This window comes from Verticillium nonalfalfae, assembly GCF_003724135.2.
Source record: "Verticillium nonalfalfae strain VnAa140/NRRL 66861 chromosome Unknown scaffold_87, whole genome shotgun sequence".
In the NCBI taxonomy this organism is placed as follows: domain Eukaryota; kingdom Fungi; phylum Ascomycota; class Sordariomycetes; order Glomerellales; family Plectosphaerellaceae; genus Verticillium; species Verticillium nonalfalfae.
The window spans coordinates 21093-42644 of record NW_021167312.1 but is presented as its reverse complement, the minus strand read 5'-3'; the positions used below and the strand labels follow the sequence as shown (position 1 = coordinate 42644).

The 21552-nt window shown below is 56.4% G+C and overlaps 7 protein-coding genes across 7 annotated transcripts; 3 read left to right on the top strand and 4 right to left on the bottom strand.

Moving 5' to 3' along the window:
- Positions 1-29: 29 nt before the first annotated feature.
- D7B24_009048 (uncharacterized protein) lies at positions 30-3625 on the bottom strand (the record flags this gene model as incomplete). The annotated part of the gene is made up of 2 exons (XM_028643126.1): positions 30-3438; positions 3498-3625. 2 exons carry the CDS (start codon positions 3623-3625, stop codon positions 30-32), a joined length of 3537 nt encoding a protein of 1178 aa, XP_028493188.1.
- A 2566-nt stretch (positions 3626-6191) lies between these two features.
- Positions 6192-7134, top strand: D7B24_009047 (uncharacterized protein; the record flags this gene model as incomplete). The annotated part of the gene is made up of 2 exons (XM_028643125.1): positions 6192-6224; positions 6283-7134. 2 exons carry the CDS (start codon positions 6192-6194, stop codon positions 7132-7134), a joined length of 885 nt encoding a protein of 294 aa, XP_028493187.1.
- A 691-nt stretch (positions 7135-7825) lies between these two features.
- On the bottom strand, positions 7826-9047 carry RAX1 (Bud site selection protein, Revert to axial protein 1; the record flags this gene model as incomplete). Its single annotated transcript, XM_028643124.1, has 3 exons — positions 7826-8062; positions 8115-8811; positions 8866-9047. The coding sequence occupies 3 exons, from the start codon at positions 9045-9047 to the stop codon at positions 7826-7828; spliced, it is 1116 nt and encodes a 371-aa protein (XP_028493186.1).
- Positions 9048-9333: 286 nt separating this feature from the next.
- RPL31 (60S ribosomal protein L31) lies at positions 9334-10441 on the top strand (the record flags this gene model as incomplete). Its single annotated transcript, XM_028643123.1, has 4 exons — positions 9334-9348; positions 9720-9890; positions 10026-10100; positions 10238-10441. 4 exons carry the CDS (start codon positions 9334-9336, stop codon positions 10439-10441), a joined length of 465 nt encoding a protein of 154 aa, XP_028493185.1.
- Positions 10442-11021: 580 nt separating this feature from the next.
- UBC11 lies at positions 11022-11730 on the bottom strand (the record flags this gene model as incomplete). Its single annotated transcript, XM_028643122.1, has 3 exons — positions 11022-11124; positions 11177-11509; positions 11624-11730. The coding sequence occupies 3 exons, from the start codon at positions 11728-11730 to the stop codon at positions 11022-11024; spliced, it is 543 nt and encodes a 180-aa protein (XP_028493184.1).
- Positions 11731-12576: 846 nt separating this feature from the next.
- Positions 12577-14276, top strand: CHK1 (Chk1 protein kinase; the record flags this gene model as incomplete). The annotated part of the gene is made up of 2 exons (XM_028643121.1): positions 12577-12662; positions 12725-14276. The coding sequence occupies 2 exons, from the start codon at positions 12577-12579 to the stop codon at positions 14274-14276; spliced, it is 1638 nt and encodes a 545-aa protein (XP_028493183.1).
- A 1148-nt stretch (positions 14277-15424) lies between these two features.
- On the bottom strand, positions 15425-19741 carry SNF3_2 (Plasma membrane low glucose sensor; the record flags this gene model as incomplete). Its single annotated transcript, XM_028643120.1, has 5 exons — positions 15425-16388; positions 16513-16533; positions 18028-19167; positions 19234-19506; positions 19626-19741. 5 exons carry the CDS (start codon positions 19739-19741, stop codon positions 15425-15427), a joined length of 2514 nt encoding a protein of 837 aa, XP_028493182.1.
- Positions 19742-21552: the final 1811 nt, after the last annotated feature.

Here is a 21552-nt window from a genome sequence, read left to right as displayed (position 1 = left end):
CCACAAAATCTGGTACATGGATGTATCCCTTAGACGTCTCGATCGTTCATGTCCGCAAGAGGAACATAACCTTCCGTCTCCTTACTGCCGGTGCGCAGCCTCTTGAACAGGTCAGCGAGCCTGTCAACCAGGCTGAAGCCAGAGGCCTTGGCGCGACCGCCACGGCTCTCGATGAGGGCGTCGTTCATCCAGGCAGGACGCGACCAGAACTTGAGAAGCAGGCTGCTCACGACGACACTGACGCTGCTGCACGCCATGGCAGCACCAGCAGCCATGGGGTGAAGGTGGAAGCCGAAGGGCAGGAAGAGGCCCATGGCAAAGGGGAGGCCGATCAAGTTGTACATACAGGCCCAGGCGAGATTGAGCTTGATGCGATTAAAGATGGACCGCGCAAGATGTAGGGCAGAGGGGATGTCCATGAGGTCGGTGGGCCGCATGAGGACGACGTCAGCGGCTTCCATGGCAACGTCGGTGCCGCTCGCCATGGCAATGCCAACGTCGGCAGTCGCGAGGGCCGGAGAGTCGTTGATTCCGTCACCAACCATGCCGACAACCTCGCCTTGCTCCTGAAGCTGACGGACGATAGCCTGCTTCTGGTCAGGGGACACACCAGCGTAGACATCGTCAGGCGAAACGCCCACGGCGGCAGCCACAGCCATAGCAGTGGAACGCTGGTCGCCAGTGACGATGGCCGTCTTGACGCCCATGCGGTGCAGAACGGCAATCGCGGCGGCAGCGCCGTCCTTGATCGTGTCCGCCAGGCAGAGGTGACCACTATACTTGCCGTCAACAGCGATGAAGATATTGGTGGTACCGGCATTCGTGTTCTTCGCGTTCTTGTTGGCTTTGCTGTTGAGCTGCTCCGATGCCTCGACAGCCTCCTCGGGTACGTCAACGTTGTTCTCGCGCAGGAAGCGAACATTGCCGACCAAGACGCGGTAACGAAGGCGCTCAGTGCTCGATGCAGGTTCAACCAAAGCGTTGATACCCCGTCCTACGGCGGCCGTAAACTCGCCGACACTACCCTCGATCGTTCCCTCAGCATCGAGACCAAGCTCGGCCTTGGCGGCGCCGAGGACAGCGCGGCCAACAGGGTGCTCGCTGCCCATCTCGGCAAGACCAAGAACGGACCACCAAAGTCGTCGGCGCCACTCGTTGTCTTGCCAGTAGGGATCGAGTTGAACTTTGGCCACGCTCATCTTGCCGTGCGTGATCGTACCGGTCTTGTCGAACACAATTTGCGTCACCTTGGTGGTGGTTTCGAGAGCTGCGCCACCCTTGACAAGAATTCCATTCTCAGCACCGACTCCAGTGCCTACCATGACAGCTGTCGGAGTCGCGAGGCCGAGGGCACAGGGGCAGGCGAAGACGATGACAGAAATGCAGAGCTTGACGCACACCATGATCTTGCCGCCGCTATGCTCCTCAGTGAAGACCTTTGGAGGGTTCTTGAGCACATGGCTGAGCACCATCCAAACGAGGAATGTCATCAAGCCAAGGATGAGGATCATGGGAACGAAGTAGCCGGCGAGTGTGTCGGCCAGTCGCTGGATAGGCGCACGGGTTGTCTGTGCCTCTTGCACGAGCTTGACGATCTGGCTGAGCTGAGTGTCACGGCCGGCACGAGTGACACGGAAATCGACACGGCCGTGACCATTGACGGTTCCGCCGATGAGGTGACTGCCTTTCTTCTTCTGAACAGGCATGGCCTCACCAGTCACCATGCTCTCATCCACATATGTCTCGCCGCGAACCAGCACGCCATCGGCTGGAATCTTGTCACCAGGTCGAAGGATTACAATGTCGCCCACCTGGATCAGCTCTGTAGGGATAACCTTCTCCTCGGCCGCCGAAGCATCGCGGTTCGGTGTCTTAGGTTCAACAAGCGTTGCGTTATCCCAGCTCTCGGCAGCCTTCTCGGCGGCAATAGGATCGGCGTAGATGGTGGCCATGGATGGCGCGAGCGACATGAGACGCGACAGTGCTTTTGACGTCTTGCCCTTCGCATTGTTCTCCAAGTAACGACCGAGAGTAACGAAAGTGATCAACATGGTGCTCGTGTCAAAAATGGTGCTGGGCCGAGAGTGAGGGGAAAAGAATATGGAAACCAGCATGGCCGTGACACTGAAGAAGAAGGCGCATGAAGTTCCGAGGATGACGAGGACGTCCATGGTTGGGGAGCCGTGCTTGATGGACTTCCAGCCAGAGATATAAAACCGCCTTCCAATGCCAAACTGGACGGGGATCGTAAGGGCCATGCAAACACAGTCGCCGAGGAAAAGACCAGGCAGGATTTCCAAGCCGCCAAAGTCGAGAGATGGTAAGCACATTGGAATGATCATGCTGATGAGCAAGACAGGTATCGCGAATGAGAGCGACAGTCTGAACGCTCTTCGCCACTCACTGATTTCTCGCGTCTTGGCGAGCGATTCAAGCTGTGCATTGTTGTCATCGCTGTCTGCCATGAGCGCATTCAAGCCTTCAGATTCAACTGCCTCAACGATGGCTCGTAGTCCAATCAGAGCGGGTGTATGGACGACGGTGAGCCGCGAAGAAGCCAGCTTGAGAGTAGCTGATTTCACACCGGAGAGAGATTCAAGCTTCGCTTCGAGGGCAAGAGCAGAGGTGGCGTCAATATTGCCATAAACCTTGAACTGGACGGTGGAGTTGGCGCTGGAGTGGTCTGAAATATCTGACTGAGAAGAAAGAACCTCAGCGCCGAAACCACGATCTTCGATTATCTCAGCAATCTTGTCTGCGGAAAGCTTGGATGTATCGTGAGTAATGACGGCACGTTCAGCCAACAAGCTTATGTTGAACTTGAGGACACCGTCGACGTCTGTGAAGCCACCCTCGACCGCGGACGTGCACGCTCCGCAGGTCATGCCCTCTATAGCGATCGTCGTTGTGGCGATGGTACTCGTGGAGCCGGCACCGGATTTTGATTTCTTTTCTAGCTGTATCTTGTTGCTTTCGAGGATCTCGGCACCAAAGCCTCTGTCCTCGATGATCTCGGAGATCTGCTCGGCGGTTAGAAGTGTAGGGTCGTGTTCGACGACAGCGCGTTCGGAAAGAAGTGATATGCTGAAAGATTTAAGCCCAGGAAGGTCCTTGAAGCCTCCCTCGACGGCTGATGTGCAAGCTCCACAAGTCATGCCTTCGATGGCTATAGTCGTAGACATCATATCTTCATCGTCGTCATCGTCAAAGGCCGCCTCGTCCACAGCGTGGCGGTTGAGAATGGGCGAGGGCAGGTCCGTCGCCAGCACTTCGGCGTCAAACCCCCTGTCCTCAATGATTTGTTGTATTTGTTCGGCTGAGATGTGCTGCGGATCGTGAAGAACAACAGCGCGCTCCATGACGAGGCTCACGGAAACATTTCCAACGCCTTCGACGCCCTTGAAGCCGGATTCGACGGCTGAGGTGCAGGCACCGCATCTGACTGCGCGTAAGTCTATTGCGACCAACCGAGAGAGGTGGTGTATCAGGGAACTCACGTCATGCCTCCAACCTGAAGAGTTGTTGTCGCCATATGCGCCGTGTTAGGTACGACAAGGCCGGACGACGTTGATCGTCTGCCACTCTCCTCTTCCCTTGGTGGGACCTTGATGTAGGCGGGCGCCATGTTTGGACGCGTTTTGAGGGTTGTTGGCGGAATAGGTTGCCGTCGTTCGGGAGTCGAGGTCGCTTCTGGAGAAGGATCTCGAAGAGAATGGGAGGAGGGCCTGGGGCGGGGGTCTCAGATCGCCGCGATTGCGTAGGTGTATGCTGTGCTATGCTACACTGTTGCGTGCAGACTCATTACTATTGATTTCGGGTCGTGGGATAGATGGACGTGGCGTAGCTCGGCTCGGCGCCAATGTCAATCGTCGTCCTCGAGTGGAGGAGGCTGAGACGACGAGATGGCGGCAGCGACGACAACTTCGTAAGCAAAGCGCAACAGGTACAAACACTGACTGGCTGAAAAGGGACGATAGTTCTCAAGACCCAGAAGACCGGCTTCCAGAAGGAGAAGGGGGGGAGGCGAACGGAGAATAGGTTGGGGGTATTTAGAAATATAAAGAGGGTGACCGATTGGGAGCCAAGCCACTGCAAGAGGAGAGGACAGAGGCGACAAATGCAACACCACGAACCAGCAGGCGAGAGGAAGGATGACAGAATGCGGAAGGTCGGCGGGTGGTGGGTTTTTGTCAGCGAAACGGCGCACCGAGACGTGCAGCATCGACATCCACCGGCCCTTTCCATCATCGTGCCAAGGGGCAGGGGTACCAGGCCACAGTCCCTCGTCTGTGAATAGATGTACCTACGCAGCTGCGGTGGTAGACCCGAAGATGGGCACGAGGGGCCCTGAGCGGCGTATCATCCACCACTGTAAAAAGACGATAGCGCTCGCTGGTAGGCGGCGGTGGGATGGCTACCAGGGTACCTATGCTCGATGAGTCCAGGGGTGTGGGGGGGGGCGCTTGTCTTGGGTCCTCGGCGGCCAGGATCAGCGCCTGCAACCTGCGACATGCCGGGGGATACGGCGTTACTTCTGACCAGCTTCCTGAAAGGACTTGGGCCAATCGAGAATTGTTCCAATCAGACGCACTGCGATTCCTGGTGGCGCACCTTGGTCCTGGCAATGTCCGAGCTGCTTGGGGGGGAAGAGGCTCCACTCAGCATCTCCCACGGCGTAAAGGCGTAAAGGCGTGCCGTGGGTGGGCGCGCTGGCTGTCCCTCCAATGCACTGTATTGGCTGCGTTGGCTCGTACTGCATCTGCCCCCCAGAAACCAGTAACTTTCGGCCTCCGGAAACGAGCATCGTATGCCTTGACTCCGCGATAGATTGCCGATAGATGTTAGCATGCCTTGCTTTCGATTTTGCGCGACCAACGTCCTCGTGAACCCTTTATACAGAGGTCGTCGTTGGCTCTCGTGCTCCAACTCGAGTGACACAGCGTGCGCGGTCAGTCTGCTGACCCTCCTTCTCGTCCCGAGGGTCCTGTCCAGGTCAGCACCGGCAGGCACGGCTCCGAACTGTGACAAGAAACCAATCGCCCAGACCTCATTGATCAAAGGAAGCCCAGGCTGGATGGGTGGCGCAGGCTCAGGTGCCAACACGCGGAGAAGCATCGAGTGTCCAAGGCTGTCTCAGCTTCTCGTCTGAAGCAACAGCTGAGTTGCGCTACCAACTGCTTAGTCCAATAGATCAGGTTAAGTTTGAAGCCGAATCACCCGCTAACCTCTCAACCCGTTGCCACCCCCATACGTCTGCGTCCCGCCTGTTTCGTTTACCGTTCCAGGGCTGACGACAGGGTACGAGACGCAATGCCGTACTACCGTAGAGAGCATGATGAGGGCATCGAGAGCGCAAGCACGCCATGCAAATAGTTTGAACAAATGCTACGATCGCAATCAGAAGTGAGCACTTCCATCTCCAGGAGTGAAAACTGCTCAAGTTTTATTGTTAAACGTCATCGCTATTCCGAGACAGCAATCAAAGGAGAGTTTTTCTTTCTTCATCGGCAAATCAATCAATGCATTGAGGAATAGCTGGGAGGATTGCAGTCACCGCTGTCTCTGGCCGTCTGGCAATACGCCTTTGATATCACATCTTCTTGATATGGAAGCTGGTTGACATGCTTTGAGTATCGTACGATGATGGCCAGATATTGATGCTGGCAAAAGTCGGGCTGGGCCAGATGCGAGAGACACACGAAATGCTGAGGTAATAACACTGATGAGCCCCTTATCGATTAACGACAGCTCCAGCATCTTAGCCTCCAGCGAATGCTCAATAGGGTCCACTTGAAGTTCGACTGCCCCGCGCGGATCGCTGTGCTCACGAACTAACCTTTGTCCAAACAACCACGGACCTCTTGCCGCGTCAACACCACGGTCCCATCCTCAAACAGATCTGATACCGGGAACCCTCCAGGCTCAGACTCGCGGAAACAAACGACTCCACAAACTTCTGAGCAGCTCCCGCCTACGATCTTCCATCAATCGACACATTCCCTGTCACGCCGGCTAGAGGATCAACCTTGGCACAGAAGCGACAGCTACTTGCTTTGGCTCCTTGACGCTCGTGTCCAGACGCTGCTTCAGAGCTGTCAGCCTCGTCAGCCCTTCGGCGAGGCTACCAATATACGTACTAACACCCCGCCCCTTCCCACGAGACCTACCTCCCTCGACAGGCTATTTCAGCCATGGAGCAGACAAAAGCTCTGAATGCGTTGGAGGTAACACCATTCCACACGCCCACCTCCTCGAGGCACCTCGCTAACCTTCTCTGCATAGCCTTTCCTGGCCCTCAGCAAGTCAGCGAGCTCCCCTCGTGCTGCCGCAGATCTTGTCACCCGCGCGACCTCGAATCCGAATACATTTCTCTTCACGGAGCTGCTTCAGACGCCACAGATCCAGAGCCTCGCCCAGTCTGCCGAACACGCCGCATACCTCACATTACTCCGCATCTTCTCCTATGGCACCTACGCCGACTACCAGAGGCAGCAGCAGCAGTCCTCCCAGTCGCTGCCCGACCTGAGTGAGAGCCAGGCCCTCAAGCTCCGCCAGCTCTCCCTCCTCACCCTGGCCCGCGATCGCACCAATCTCGCCTACCCCCGTCTCCAGACCGCCCTGTCTCTGCCCGACACCCGCGCCCTCGAGGCCCTCGTGACCTCAGCCATCTACGCCGGCCTCATCCAGGCGACCCTCGATCCCGCCCGCCAGCACGTCCATGTCACCGCCCTGGCCACTCTACGCGACCTCGCCCCCGACTCCATCCCTGCCCTCTCGGACGCCCTGCGCTCCTGGTCTGATCGCTGCGCCGCCACCCTCCGCGACATTGATGCCCAGACCGCCGCCATCCGCGCCGAGGCTGCCCGCAGACAGCGCCACGCTGGCGTTCGCGAGGAGCAGCTCGCCGAGCTCGTCGCCGAGACGAAGCACTCAGGTGGAGGGGCCGGTGGCGGCATCCTCAGCGGCGTTACTGACGCTGCGCGCCGCGCCGGCCACAGCATGCGGGAGCGCGCCAGGGTGCTCAGCAAGCGTGGGAGCAACCTGATGGAGACGGCCGATCAGGAGGACGAGGAAGCCATGGACCTCGACCTGGAGGAGGAGGAGCAGAAGCGGGCCAGCCGTCGCAAGCTATAGGGTTTCTAGCGCAACATGGGATCGTGATCGTGTTGCGGGGTGCGAATGGGAGAGACAAACTGTGCCGACTGGGCGGCAAAGAGGCGTTTACATGCATGCTTTCACTAAGGCAGACGGCATCCTACCACGAGGGTCCAACATCAATAGCGGGTATGACGCGGTAATGAGACACGGAATTCATGATTTTTGCTCCAGGTTTTAGAAAGTGTCCGTTTCTCCAGGGACTGGGGGCCTGACTCGCAGGCTTTGTTGCTCATATACAAATAGGATCAAGGACCGTCGTGGAGTTCCCTCTACAAAAAAAAAGGCAGTTACACGCAAGGCAGAAAGTTGTTGGTGATGATACATGCCTGTAACATCTCGAATGGTCCAAGAACAGAAGAAAGACGATGAGCAACGCTCGACCCTTGGTCGATGGTGCCAGTCGGATCCGTGCCAGCAAACCCAATCCATACAATTACCATCTGCACGCCACCCATCCTTATCGAGCACGTGGTATCCTGAAGGGAGAGACTGGAAAGCAAAGTGCGAAGTGTGTTATCCGCGATGAAGAAAAGTAAGAAGTAAAAACAAACCCGAAAGTCCCGCTCGAATCCTTTACGCCTTGGATTATCATTACGTTCGTCAAGTCCCCAGCCTACCAGCCGCGCCCCAGGCTTCTGCTGATACAGGCTCTCGCTTACTGCTCAATCTATAATCTCTTGCCTGGAACCAGAATGAAGAGTACGCAGAGTGCAGCGTCGATCAGAATAGTGACGGCAAGGACCATAATGGCTCGTTTGGCGAGTAGTGTGCGGACGTATGGTTCACGAACGCGAGAGAAGTTGAAAGGCGTGTACTCGCTCAAGCCAATAAGAGCGAGGACGGGGTCGAGAGAGTACTGGTATGATGCGAGGAAGTAAACACCCAAGGTAAATGGCAGGATCAGCTTGCAGAGGTTAGCAAAAGTTCTCACAGCGGTTAGTACACATATTGCTTACCCAGCATCTGGTCAGTCGGCTCCTGTCAAGGAAGATGAGGACGAAGGCCGTCCAGAAGGCACCGAACATGGCCACGAGACCAAAAATGAGACGCATGACCAGTGTTGGCGGAATAAGATTTCCTAGCGCCTTCATGCGTAGGAACCCAGGGAAGGCATCCCGCTCCATAGCCTGGAAGACATAGTCCTTGGCTACGTCAAACACCTCAGGGTCGTCCCGTCCAAACTCTTCGATCGCTGACGTGACATCTTGGGTGATGCTACCAGGTAGGGTGATTTCGCGCTCCGCACCGGGAAGGAGAAAGGTGTAAAGGATCTTCTCCGCTGAGGCACGAATATCCTGGCGGGCAACTGTGTGACCAGGCGAGTTGGAGTCGGACGTAACGTCGCGAGGAGTGCTGAATGCTGGACTGGGCCGGCTGTTGTTGCGGCGATCGTTGCTGCTTTGTGGCGAGTCCTGGATCTGGTCTTCGCGGAGGTAGGCAGACATTTGGGCGTCCTGGTCCTTCTCCTTTTCCGTTGCGTACATGGATGGGCCGGCTCCAATGCCCATGTTGGTCATGTCGCCCATACTTTCGAGGATGGCTGAGGAACGCTTGGAACTTGCTTTCTCCAACTCAGGCGTGCCAACTAGAACAGAACGGCGGAGTTCACGGACATAGTGGCGACATAGTGACATGTGCTGAGCGACATCAAGCCTGCCACCGGGTCAGTATTTCATCTCAGGAAGGCAATCGTAGGTCTCGACGAACCAGAAGTCAAGGTAATCAACGGATCGTTGTTGATCACGCATGTAGATGTAGAATGAAAAGAGGTCGACGGGCGGCAGAGTACGACGGCTGAGCACCTCGAAGAGAGTCGGAAGCCTATTCCGGCCATAGTCGGGCTGTGGTGATGGCGTCACCATTGCCGGGTCGGGATGTGTGTCTTCCATGATGATTGAGGATGCTTAAGCTGCGGCGATGTTCGTTCGAGCGTGTGTGCTTCACGTACGCTGAAGAGCGAAAGTCGAAGGTCGGTTCAGGAGGCGCGGTAGAGGTGGTAGTGGTGAAGAGAAGGCTCTGTGCGATTGATGAGATCGCGATGGGCAAAAACGGTTGTTTCCTAGCGGACCAACCACCCCTGTGCGACGCGAACTCGTATCGGCCAATTCCTCCTGGTCTGTCGACTATCGTGATCGTTTTGAAAGAGTGGAAGTGTTGCGAATGCGCTCAGCGCAAATGGAAGGCGTCTTCGTTGAGGTTGTGGTTGAAGGTAGTCGCAGGAATGTGACGATGCAGGCCATGGAAACGGCAACAACAGCAGATCACTCGCCTAGTCGTTGTCGCCAGGCAGACTGAGACGAGATGGATTGCTGAGTCTGGCGCCTGCGGTTGGGGGGTGGGACCCAGCGTCGGTACGTACTGGGCCCTGTCATACCCCTTGTCGGCATCGCTCATCTGAGTAGAGTGGGGGCATGCTATGTCGATTGATGCGCCGAGTCACGTGCAACCACCCACCACAGTCCGGCCCGCAAGTGGACAATTTGATTGGCTCGCTAGGGCTTTTTTGCGCCTGCACACAGGATTTTGTTCGGTTTTCCACTTTGCCAGAATTCTGACTCCAGACCTGGACCTTCGCCAGCCCAACGCCCAACTTCCTCGACAAGCCCCGAACCAGCGACAACCACGAGGAATCGTCCAAGATGTCGACCAAGCAGAAGAAGACCGGCGGCAAGCAGCGCTCCGCCATCGCGGACGTTGTCGCTCGCGAGTACACCATCCACATGCACAAGCGCGTTAGTAGTCACCACCGCCACCAAACCGCACAACTCCATGACGGGACCGCCGACGATGGCTTGAGGAGGTCTTAGGACGAGGAGACTATTTCAGTGCGCAATTAGAGCCCACCGCTGACATTTTGTTTTCCACAGCTCCACGGTGAGACCTTCAAGAAGCGTGCTCCCCAGGCCATCAAGCAGATCAAGCTCTTCGCCACCAAGTCCATGGTACGTGCCAACTATCCCCGCGCCTACGACTGCCTCCGGCCCGAAGGACAAGAAGAAAGAAAGGGTTGGAGGCAGAAGTGGACGACAAGGAACCAACTCGGTTATTTGGCCCGCCGAAAAACTAACATGTCACGCAGGGCACCACCGATGTCCGCCTCGACCCCCAACTGAACAAGAAGGTCTGGGAGCAGGGTATCAAGGGCGTTCCTTACAGGCTCCGCGTCCGCATCTCGCGCAGGCGAAACGACGAGGACGGCGCCAAGGAGAAGCTCTACAGCTACGTGCAGGCTGTCAACGTCAAGAACCCCAAGGGTCTCCCGACGGTTGTCGTCGAGGAGTAAAGTTTTCCTCTCTATGGCAATGGTTCAAACAAGGGCGGCATCGGCATTAAGGAGTTGTATGGGTCTTTAGCTTTTCCCACCACCACGATTACTTCAGAGGAAATGCGAGAGAGGCTTGATTCCCCGACGAATCCGAACGAAAATCCTTCTTCTACCGTCCACAACCAGGCAATTCGATGACTGGCCCTTCTGCGTTCGACGACCGATATGATGAACTCGGGGTTAAAAGTGAAATGACATGCGGGGTCAAAAATCTAGACGGTGTGGAACAGGTGAATTTGGGTAGCGACGGTAGGGGTTTGGTCGGTCGGTCGTTTGATCGATGGTGTTACAGTTGCTCAGTAGCTTTGCTACCGACTATGCGTCTGCCCTTGCGCGAACAGATTCGTTGCTTCGCCATTCCTCCAAGCGCCTCCTCGCCCATGCCCATGTCACATGCAGTGCTATGCCAGTCCAATGCTTTGAAACCGCAACGCAGTTCCAAACAAGCCATTATTTCATTCATGCGATACAAAGAAGACTCCCACCTTGCTGTGCTCGGGTATAATGCCTTCCCTCTCGTTTCAAAAACAAACAACACCTACTCGTCCTCGACGTCACGGTGACGGGCCAGGACCTTGCGCTTGAACTCCTCCATGTCCTTGTCCCACAGTTCGGCTGCCTCGCCGTTGAGAGGGGAAGAGCTGACGGTGTCAGTGCATGTTCGTCCGAATCTCGCAGCATGGTAAGGCTCACTTATTGGGCTCACCGAGCAAGCTTTGCAAGCTGAGGAGGACGGTCTGGATGTTGTATGCAGCGGTCCACTTGTCTTTGAGGATGTCGAGGCAGATTCGACCGGAGAAGTCAAAGTTGGGGTGGTAGATGGGGGTCTTGAAGAGGACGGTAGGCGCAGCGTAGGGATAGTTGTTGGGAAAGGCGAGGCTCAGCTTGAGGGTGAGGCCGGCGTAGGGGGTGCCATCGGGTCCCTCAATGGTAGCCGTCCAGCTCATGAGGTTGCCGTCGGCTGACGGGAAAGCGGACACGCCAGGCGCGGGCGAGGTCATAAGCTGCATCAGCTCCGTCTGCAACCTGTGACAGAGATAATCAGATTAGCACGAGATCCAGCGTCGACAAGCGTAAAGCTTAGGACCAAGGAGCGTCGGGGCGTTGGTGGTCCTGCCGCCCTTTCTCGAAGCTACATACCTCTTGGTAACGCTGCCCGCATCGGGGCCTTTGCGGGCTGTGCTAAGCTTGGTCTGCTGGATACTGCCAGGAGCGGCGTTCTGGCTGTCTTCTGCTGCAAAATCCATGGCTGCGGTGGTGTGAAAGAGTTGGTGCGTATGGATAGTGTGACCTTGTATGCAACAGCTGGTGATGGTGTTTCGAAGACGCGGGTGGACAAAGACAGGAGGATAAGACCAGGTTCGTGCCTGGGGAAGAGGGGCAATGGGCGTTGTAGGCGAATGTAGAAGTCTTGAATGGCGGGTGTTTGCGTAGGAAGAATGGGGAAGCAGAGGTTGGAAGTCAGAGATACTACTGAGCGTGTTGTAGTTCGGTCAGCCAGTGCTGGTGGAATCAGGTCAGAAAGGGAGCTGCTGAGGCGCTGAGGCTCGGTGGGCTTGGCGAGGCCTTGTTTACTGCAACCGGCAGTCACCCGCCCGGGGCAACCGCGATTGGGGCCTCTGCCAGCCAATGGATACGCTAAGACGCGTGAGGCGGGGTTGTTTCGAATTGGTCTGCGAATGCCCAAACACCACTCGTGCAACCTCTTTACGCGGTCAGGACGCGGTTCTGTGTACCACTTTGAATGCCGCCAGCATGGTGAGTGGCTTTTTTCTTTTTGTTTACTTGCACACACCTTCCTCTCTCCTGAATCATATCGCCAGCCAGACATGCAGCCCAGGCAGCGACGGGACATGGACTGTGCCAAACAGCCTATCAGACATCCTTGGCCTCCACTTTTGAGCCCCCGTTGATGATGCGCAAGTTAGCTAGCTAGCTACCTTCCTCAGGTACCTAGTTACTTACCTGAAGGCAGTCACCAGTGCACTCACCGTCTCAACACCATCCCACTTGCTTGATCGAAATGGCGTGTGCCTAGGATCATCAAACATAACCATCTCGAGGTGACGAGCCTGGCAATCGACTAATGCACAATGGCTCAGTCCCAATTAGACCCTCTCCCCAACAACCTGCCCTTCAGGATCGTGTCCAAAACTATTGGACGGGGAGCCTATGCATCGTGCGTCTTGTCTCCGCCTTCTGGCTCTCAGTGTAACGCAACAGAGATCTAACATTGAATAGCATCAAAAAGGCCATACCCCTCGATACAACATCGCCAGTCTTTGCTGTCAAGCTCATCCACAAGGACTATGCTGTCCGCCAAGGCCGCGTTTCTGCCAAGCAGATGCTGATGGAGGTTTCCCTTCACTCTCATGTTGGCCAGCACGCCAACATCATAGAGTGGTTCGCCACAGGAGAAGACCACATCTGGCGATGGATCGCTATGGAATTCGCCGAGGGCGGAGATTTGTTCGACAAGATTGAGGCCGATGTTGGTGTCTCTGAGGACATCGCACACATCTACTTCCTCCAGCTCGTCAGCGGCGTGAGCTTCATGCACTCCAAAGGCGTCGCCCACCGAGACCTGAAGCCAGAGAACATTCTCCTCTCCGAAACGGGGAATCTCAAGCTCGCCGACTTCGGCATGGCAACCATGTTTGAGTACAAGGGGCAGCGCAAGACCAGCTCGGCCCTGTGCGGAAGCCCTCCGTACATCGCGCCGGAGATTCTTGCCTGTGGGCGCTCCGATAAGAACGGAAAAGCAACAGCCAAGTACTCGCCAGATCTCGTAGACATTTGGTCGTGCGGTGTGATCCTCTTCGTTTTGTTGGTGGGCAACACTCCATGGGATGAGCCCTCCAAGGGCAGCTGGGAGTATCAAGAGTACCTCCGAACCAAGGGTCGTAGCACAGATGCCCTTTGGGATCGACTCCCTGTTGAGGCGCTTTCACTCCTCCGCGGCATGATGAGCGTCGACCCCGCAAGCCGATTTTCCTTCAGCAAAATACGTCAGCACCCTTGGTATACGAGAAACAACACGTTGATGACCGTGGACGGCAAGGTCGCTGACCCGCTCACTTTGGCCACCCAAATGCTGCAGAACCTACGCATCGATTTCAGCCAGCAGCCCTCCCAGCAACTCTCATCAACCGTGGCCGACGCCATGGACATTGACGGCTCAGGCGTACCGGATAAGATTTCGTCTACCCAACCCGAAACACACATTACCGACATAGACTGGGACTATGAACGCCCTGCCCTGCGTTCCATTGGCTCCATGGCCATCTCTTCGACACAGCCAGCGTTGCGTAGTGACACCAGCACCTTCCCCAAGCCACACGGCCGTAGCCAGGTGTTAGACCATCTCGTTGATGAGCCCACAATGAGCCAATTCTCGCAGAACCCCGGCCTCCCCTTGACCCTGACCCAGGCCGCGCGCCAGTTCCGCGACATTGTACCAGCCGAGTCTCTGACGCGCTTCTTCTCCCACATGTCGCCGCAGCTCCTCGTGCAAGTGCTCGGCGATGCCCTCCATCAGCTTGGCGTTCCCTCGCCTCCCGTGACGCCAAGCTTGTACGCAGAACACGTCGCCACCGTCCGCGTCCGCACCATGGACGGTCGCAAGCAGAGCCTTCACGGCGAAATTCAGGTCGACCGTCACCAGCTGCCGGACGATCAGGAACTTCTGGACGTACGGTTCGTCAAAATCAAGGGCGATCCTCTCGAGTGGCGTCGCTTCTTCAAAAAGGTGGTCGTACTATGCAAGGACGTTGTCTACGTCCCGGACGCGTAGGAGAGGGGCCTGTTGAAAGGAGGCCCCAGGGTCTTCTTGCAATCTTCTTCATAGGCCGATCTGTGGGGGCCCGTTTTCAGAATTAGAACTTCAATGGAAATTCACGACAGGAAGGATACCCGAAGAATTGAAGAATCAGTGGATTAACGAACCTTCCCTTTTAATTGTATTACCGCTCCTATACAGTGATCTGACGAATGAGCCGCCATAATTGTGGTAGCTCCAAACATTGTCGTCCTCGCGGTCAGTCCCTGCTCTTTCATCAATGCAGCAGCAGAGGAAGAAGGCCTACCGATCAGCGGGATCCTCAAATGCCCTGCTGTGCGGTGGCTGTCCATACATGCGGCGTATAGAGCGTGGGGAGCGTGAAGACGAAGGGGATCTGCCTTGTTGCTGGCTTTGTGAACCACCTTGTTCGAGACCTTCAGGTGCTGCGCCGGTCAAGGCCCCGGCCGTCTGCCTCGAGAGAGCCGCACGTGCTGGACGAGCCAGCGGGGGGAAATGTTCTAGCCCGTACGTTCCTATCCAGGGGCGCCGGGAGGGGGACGTATTCCGGTCTCTGCCCTGGCGTACCCCGACTTCCTCGTCACGACCGGCCGTTGCAGGTTGAGCCAATCGAGCAAGGGGAGTGTGCTGGGCCCACGAGTTGCCGAAAGGATCTACTACAGTGGCACTCGACTGCATGGAACGAGATGACGGCCTCTGGCTGCCACGGTCAGGTCGTCGGGCGAAGCCACTAGGCCATGGCCGGCTTGGCATCGAGCTGTCATCAGAATCGTCTTCCGTCGCTGTTTGATTGAGCATCTGCATGAGTCGGCGAGTCTCTTGAGGCCTCCACGTGGATCTCAGCTGCGCTTGGTCGCCTCTATGCGTCTGGACGGGCTCAAAGTTCCATGAAGTATCGAGACGAAGGTCTCCGTGGTCCGGCTCTTGTACTACTTGTCGGTATTCGCTCGCTCCGTTGTTCTCGTCTTCCTGTCCCTGGTGATATTGACTACGGCGCTCCCGTACTGGAACGCGCAGTCCCTGGTCGTCGCCGTATCGTGGACATCGGTGCGTGAAACGGAACGGCTCTCCGCAAAGGAAGCAGAATTCGGCGCCGCAGCGGCATCTGCAATGATACAATCAGTCTCCACTTCATCGTTGAATCAACAGAAATGTCCCCAGGCGTTCAACTTCATAATGAAACCACCGGACGAAAAGCAGCCAGAGTGAACGTACGTTACGTGGTTGCAGCCGGCAGTCAGCTCGATGATCCGACTACACTGCGGGCAGCTCGACCACCCCTTCTCATCCATGAGATCCTTGAGCATCTCATCCTCCGCATCGGCGGTGCAGGGCCGCCCTGGATGTGAGACTCGGCGGCAGGCACGGCATGTGTTCTCGCCACAGACCAGGCATGTGGCGTCTGTTTGCTCAGTGAGCCTCGCCGGGATGAATTCGCCGCAACCCGGGCGAGCACAATGAACCTGCTCGCCGACGGGTGTCTCGTTCTGCTGTTGGGCCTGCAGCCAGAGGCGCAGCACGTCGGGCATGTCCAGCCAAGCGATCGTCGACGTGGCGAGCGGGTCGCAGCATTTGGGCGGCCAGGCGGCGCCGGGACCCAGACCGCTGGCGAGGTGTCGGCAGAGACACTTCTTGCACCAGACGTGACCGCACGGCAGCTTGATTTGTTTCTCGGGCTCCATGACCTCGAGGCAGATGGAGCACAATGTATCCGTATCACACCCTCTCCCATCGTCAGCTTCGTCAACAGAGCCAGCTTCGGCCTCTAGATGGGCCAGTATTCTCTTCCTCTCCGCTTCACCGATCCAGGCGGGCTGTTCCGCACCCTTTTCCGTGGCAGGAGGCATGGTAGTTGGGGCAGAGGTTGAAGCAGAAGCAGCCACTTGACCCTGCACGCTCCTCATTATGGCAATGTTGATCTGCTCATCGCCAGCGAGCCCGAGAGCCATGTCGATGGCATGGGAGACTTCGTATTGCGTGCCGGGGTTGTTGAGGTTGATGAGTCCAGACCTGAGCACAATGGCCAGGACCTCCTCGTCGAGGTCCTCCAGCCGACTCATGCTGGGTTGGGCGTGGTATTTCTTTTGGTTTTTTACCTGCTCTCCGCTTTGCTATGTCTGGTGCTCTTCTTTGCAATGCTTGGATCTGTTGTCAGAGTCAGCGTGTTTCGATGGTGCTTATTCTTGTCTCTGTCTCTTGGTTCAGGAAGGCTCTTCCTTTACAGACATACCGCTGTGTATCACGGCCGAGACTGTGAATAACGGAGATCGCTGCATCAACCGAGAGTTCCAAGTTAGCTGCGACGCCAGAAATGCGTGCCAAGAACCAGAGCAGCAGCCAGGAAGGATCCGCAGGGAGAGAGCACGGCGTCGAAGAAAAGAACAGTGCCGGTCTGGAACGAAGCCAAGGCAGCGCTCGGAACCGTACGGAAGCCCCCAGGCCTATGCTCTGCGGCCCTTCGTGGAAAGAAAAGGCCATACAACTATTCATGATCACATGCGTGGCGCCGCGGCAACGACCCAGAACGCACTGTTGATTGAATGACTAGGAAGGTGGATGACTAGGAAGGGCAAAGGTGATGAGGTCGCGGGCCGATCGCAGTCATCTCTACTACGCACACAAGTCATAAAGACGGCAAGACGTGGCCGATGGTGAACAACAGGCAAGGTTCTAAGTGATACTCTCGATTGCATGAAGAAAGATGCAGGATGTGTTCACAGCGCTACGGCCGGATCTTCACCGTCGTCGATTTTTTTTTTGTGAAGGGTCTGTCTGCCCGCTCACGGATAATTTCAAGAGACAATGATGATGAGGTTTTAAGGACATCCAAGACTAGAAACCCCGGCTTCCTAGAACTCGTGTGCGTCATGTACAGATGGCCTGGAGAACCCTCATGATTTGACGCATGTAGTCAAGGATATCCATCTTGGCCCGCACAGTAGAAAGATGCGTGGCCTGACAAGGAGAGACCATGAGACAGACAACCTCGTCGCTAGAGACTACCACGCAGATTTCCCCATGTAAACCCTTTGTACGATCCACCATGGTAGTCAAAGATCCACAAACCAGTCACATATCACTCGCGGCACTTGCCCTTCATCACCATTTCATTTATATGATCGAACGATTTCATTGTGCGAAACTATGCAAGCTGCCAAACGGCCCCTTTCGGTGTGCTGAATGCAGCCTGATTACTCTACGCCGCGCCCGGACGGCATGCTGGGAAACAACCCCTGCCCACCATAGGCCTGTTAGTTTACAGACATCCCTTTTCGAGCCTGTAAGAGACATGATGGACTTTCCGCGCCGAGCACGTATCGAGTATGTAGTACGCACGCCGTTGATAAAATGAATTGCCCAAACATGTTCCGGTCAAGTCCTCCGTCCTCGAGGCCCGACCTCCAACCCATCCCGTGCCGGCCGTTCCCTTACCTTTGAACTCCGTTACTTCGTTAACTCCGTCGCTGGTAGCTGATATTCGGTATATGGTATGATACGAGAAAAGAGAAAAGAACGAAGGTGATCCTAATGACAACAGCGATTCATGCTTTGGGGTATAGATCAATAACTAAAATCAACGTTGCCCAACTGTGGTTGTGTTTTGTTTTCTGACGTCGACGATGACGTGCTCCCAGAAACCCCTGTCCCTGGTGCTGATGGCGCATTAGAGCTCGATTGAGTTGTTGACGCCGATGACGTCTGTTGTAGTTCGTGTTCGGGGTGAGGCGGCACCCCACTATCAGACCAGCCTTCTGTGAGCAGCTGTTGGAAGCTCCAGCTGGGCTCGAATCGCGTGCTGTTCCAAGCGTAGTCGATGCGTTCGTACATCTCGTCAATTTGCTCGAGACTGACCTTGCTGGTCTCGTATACCATGCACCATACGAATAATAATGCGATGATGCAGAAGGCGCCCCAGAGGAAGAAGATTTTGGGCCCAATGTTGTCAGATCCAGGCTCATCCGTGACCATGAACGGCGTTCCATAGGCAATGGCAAAGTTCAGCAGCCAGTTAGCAAAGGTGGATACGGACATGGCCTTGGCACGGATCTTCAGGGGGTAAATTTCGGACGTGACAACCCACGTCACCGGACCCCAGGAGGCCGCGAAGAAGAATATGTTGATGGCGCAGAAGACGATGAGGATGATCTGCGAAGCCTGCCGGAGATGGGCTCCTGCTGCTGCCGAGAAAGAGGCGATCAACAGCTGGCAGATGGCCATACCAATAGCGCCTACAATGAGGAGCTTGCGGCGGCCCCACGTCTCGATGACCAATAGGCCCGGGATGGTGGAGCAGACGTTGATGATGTGAAGGATGAGGGACTTGAGGTAGGGGTCATCGACATTGACACCGTCAAAGAAGGTGGTGCTGTAGTACATGATAAAGTTGATACCAGTGAGTTGCTGCAGCATCTGCAGTCCGCAGCCGGTCAGGGTACGTCGTCCGAGGTGCGGGTGGCCGGTAAAGAGCTCGAGGTATGAGTCGGGGCCCAAAGTGAGTTCATATTCGTGGTTGGCCACGATCTCGCGTAATTCGTCCTGGAGGGCCGGATGAGTGATGTCGAGACGGCGAAGTCGACTGAGCGAGAGGCCTGCCGCCTCTTGCTTGCCAGACTTAACCAGATAACGTGGAGTCTCGGGTAGAACGAGAAGACCGGCAGCCAGTACGACAGCCCATACAAGCTGGATGCCCAGTGGTATGCGATAGGCGGCGGGTGATTGCATGTGTTGAGTTAACATGTTCACGCTCGAGGCCCAAAGCAAACCCAAGGTGATGGAGAATTGATAGGCGCAGACGAGTGTTCCACGTATCCATTTTGGAGCCATTTCAGACTGGTAAAGGGGGACGAGGACCGAAATGGCGCCTACTCCCACACCTGCAAAGAACCTGTGTCCGGTCAGCCCCCAAGTATGACAATCTCGCGGCTCAGGGCCAGCCGCAGATGATGCTTACCTTCCGACAAGAAGCATGTCGATATTATGCGCGCAGACTTGGAAGATACCGCCAAAGGAGAAGACGCCGACGGATACAAGCAAGGACATGCGACGGCCGATGGTGTCGCCTGCCGGCGCAGACAGTAGTGCACCGAGGGCCGTGCCCGCGCTGAGGATGGCGACGATGATGGAGGACTGGGCGGCCGTGATAATATATCGTCCGTCGGCTCCCTGAGGCACAGTGGTGAAGTCTCGTCGGAAAGCCTCCATGGCGAGAATGCCGTTTATCGTGCTACATGATGGCGAAGCACCAGTTAGTCGAGTGTTCCTTCGTCATGACATTTTGATGGTTTGTAGTCGCAGTGATCGCGCGTTCCCTCGGTCGGCCGATCGTGGCTGGTGCGTGCTTACCCTGTATCATAGCCAAAAAGAAGGCCGCCAGAAGCGACGAAGAGACCGACCATGATGGCCGGGGCTGACGAGCCGGCGACATTGTCGGGCTTCTGCCAGCCCATGGCAATCGCCATGGTGGAGAGCGGGTGGACGGCGTCCGGCCTTCGCTTGTCGTCGGGGTGTCGTCGAAAATGGACCGCTCGACGAGCAGGCTAGAGTCGGGGGCGTCCAGAGGTGACGGCAGGAGATTGTCGTCGATTTCGGAGGACGACCATTTGACCGGCAGCGGCCGCAGGATTTGGCGGGGAAGATGCGATCGTGGTCGTGGTCGTCGGCTTGATTGAGGTCGTAGTCGACAAAGTGTATGGAGGTGAAGAGTGACAGACGAGGAGACCGGGTCACCCGACAGGACGAACAGGTGTGGGTAATAATGGATGGGTTCGGCTGGGCACTCCTGGGGGGGGAGTGGGTGCCTCTTTAGGTACCTAGTGCTTGGTGGTACTGGGCGGGTTCGCTGGGTGCCGGGTTACTTTGGCTGGCCGTCAGAGTGGGCTGCGTTGCTTTACTGGGGTTGGGCTGGGCCTGGGCGTGTGTGGGACCTCGATGAGAGGCGAGCAAGCTGGTAGGTGACTTTGACGGGGGGCCACGGGGTGGGCAGACGGAAGACGGGAGACGGGGAAATGTTGACGTGGAGGGGGGCGGATGCTGATGGGCATGGGAATGGGAATGAGAAGGGGGAAAAGCCAGAAGCGAGAACGAGGGGGGACACTGCAAAGCCTCGCACGCGCTAGGCACCTCACCAGGGCCACCTGGAGGAGGGAGGTAGGCAGGTACCTGGAGGACGGTGGGAGAGACGGGCACACACACACCACTAACACACCCTCGAGTAGGTACACACACACACTCAGAAAGAGGGACCGAGAGAGAGCGAGAGTAGAGAAAGAGAGGGTCGAGGGATCAACGAGGTTTTCAAGGTAGCCCTGCCGCTGTGTCTGTGATTGGACAGGGGGGCGAGCCCTGCACAGTGTCGCCCCACCCAGACCTTTTCCTCCCCTGCCCCCGCTTGACGCCCCAAAATTCATCCCAAGCCTCAAGGAGTCAAGCCTGACCCGCTGAGACGGGCCCCAAAGAGGAATGGTATGTCTTTTCCCACAGCTCTTGGCTGGGCTTGATGAGGAGGGCGGGAAGCGTTCGAGTCTGCCATGTACCGCTTTGTCACTCGAGACCGCTGCCACAGTCAGTAGGAAATGGCACCTTACCCCAAAGGTCCAAGTCATCCATGTTCACACGAATACCGCACCTCTTTTGGACTGACGGAACAGACTTTAGCATGGCAGACCCAGTACCATCGAAAACCGACTACCGGACGCCATCTGCCATGCCAGCGTAACACGGACTGAAGAAAGCATCATCACATCCCAAGGATCCAAGGCGTTGCGGCGATGGGCCGCAATGTGGCGCGCGATAGGTCGCGAGGTAAGTCATGGCGCCTTGTTCAGTACCTACCTTACCTAGGCAGGTAGGTACCTTACGTACGTAGTCGTTAGAAGCGGTGTTGGTCATGCTCCAAAAGAAACGCAGTCACACGCCATGCGTCTATGTGGGCGTGTGAGGTGGGCTGAGGACAGGAAGTGACAAGACTCGACCAACACATTACGACCTTGCCAGTGCATGTTTTAGGGGGCTTGGGGGGCAAGGGAAGGCCGTGAGGTGTGACAGGAACGCCTCGCCCCAGAACCTGTTCGTGCCATTTGGAGACGACATGTCAGTTGGTGAGCATTCTGGCCTGAAATGTTAGGCGGAACGACCTATCTCCTCGTCCCGCCTACCACCACCGCCCACCCCTCTGATTGCACCGTGGCTTTAGATGCCATGGACACTGTCCATACCGTCTATCTCGTCGCCAATCATGCTATGCCCATCCTTCTGAGGGCTGGTGAGGGGT